We start from the raw sequence: 1,555 nt of genomic DNA on the forward strand, positions 1-1,555 counted from the left end.
TGTAGTTTTGATTTGTATTAGTTTTTTTTTCAATAGTCTAGATTTTTAATTAATTAATATTGAATTGATATAAATGTTGTGCTCGTAGTGTTTTTTTTTTTTTTTTTTTGGGTTTCCCAGGGGTATCCCCCGCGCGACTATGGAGACTAAATCCCTCGAGGTACGATCAGGCCCAAAACGAGGACCTCTCCCAATATAGTCTGCTCTATTCGCAAGCGCCTGAGATCGAACCCAGGACCTCTTGTTTAAAGGATCCAAGCCCCTTCCACTTGGACCAACTCTTGTTGGTTTGTAGTGTTTTTTTTATCGTTCAACAAAGTAGTTTTGTATTCATAATGAGGAAGGCGGGGATGGGAAATACCCAATTTGGACATGCGAGGATGGGGAAAAATACTTAACACCATTGTCATCCCTACGATAAATACACTCGTAAGGGTACAAAATTCTGATTTCAATATTACATCCAGAAAATTTGTTTCTTTTACAAAGCAAAATTTTAATTTCATTTCTATAAGCCGTACAAGAATCAAAACTGTATCACTGTTCCCGTGTATCTCACTCACACCGAAACCAACTACACTTGTGTATCTTCACCGTTTATTCGGATCGATCAAATCGAACCCTAGCTAGGCGGACCGATCCCAAGCTCGTCGGCGCCATTGACGACGACGCCGGCTCGTTTAATGGAATCGAAGAGCGGCAAGACCCTGATGCGGTGGTGGACTGGCCTCGAGAGCTCTTCGCCGACGTCGATCTCCACGCCGGTGAGGCCGATCTCCCTGAGACGGAGGCCGAGCTTCTCGCCGACGCGAGAGGCGACCTTGGCGTCCCAGAAGGTCTGGGAGCGAGGGAAGCGGTTGAACTTGGCCCGGTACTGGGCGACGAACTCTTGCTCGGAGGAGGAGGCCATGGCTATGATTGAGGAGCTGCTGGGGCTCGTCACCTGCGCTGTGATTTTGCGGCAGGAGAGGACGAGGCGGAGGACATGGTGGTTCGTCGACATTGTAGAGAGAGAGATGAGCGCGCTTCCATAAGGCCTATATTTAATATAAAAAAAAGTGTTTTTTAAATTTTGTTTTTGAGGAGATTTTAGATTTTATTAGAAAATAAAAATTAAAAGAGAAAAGGGAAATATTTACAAATCAGACAATGAATTTTTTTTTTTTTGGTTCAAACAAATCAGACAACGAATGACCAAGGTTTGTTTAAGACGAATCATGTTGTCTTGGCAATTACTTGACTGTGATTCACAAGTTCTTTACTAAAATTATTAAACATCATCTGAAGCCTAACTACAGTCTCTGGACTGGTTTTGGATATATAAGAAGTTTGCTGCAAAAATTTAACATTCATTTCATGAGGAATATCTTCAGTGAAGGCAATGTATTAGCAAATGATCTACGCAAGTAATAGACATTGACTCCCAAATATATTTGTGCTTGGTTCAATCACTACTAATCGAAATACTCACAATCGTTGATATATGTAGAACTCATAGTAATATTTCGATAAATGAAATTATTTTTGCAAACTGAGCTAAACATCAGAATTAAAA

General features: G+C 41.0%; 1 protein-coding gene across 1 annotated transcript; it reads right to left on the reverse strand.

Moving 5' to 3' along the window:
* Positions 1-622: 622 nt before the first annotated feature.
* LOC110749534 (Ribosomal L18p/L5e family protein) lies at positions 623-1,003 on the reverse strand. The gene has a single exon (XM_021949645.2). The coding sequence runs from the start codon at positions 1,001-1,003 to the stop codon at positions 623-625; it is 381 nt and encodes a 126-aa protein (XP_021805337.1).
* Between the last annotated feature and the right edge of the window lie 552 nt (positions 1,004-1,555).

The sequence above is a fragment of the Prunus avium genome, chromosome 1 (assembly GCF_965620075.1).
Source record: "Prunus avium chromosome 1, drPruAviu1.hap1.1, whole genome shotgun sequence".
Classification (NCBI taxonomy): domain Eukaryota; kingdom Viridiplantae; phylum Streptophyta; class Magnoliopsida; order Rosales; family Rosaceae; genus Prunus; species Prunus avium.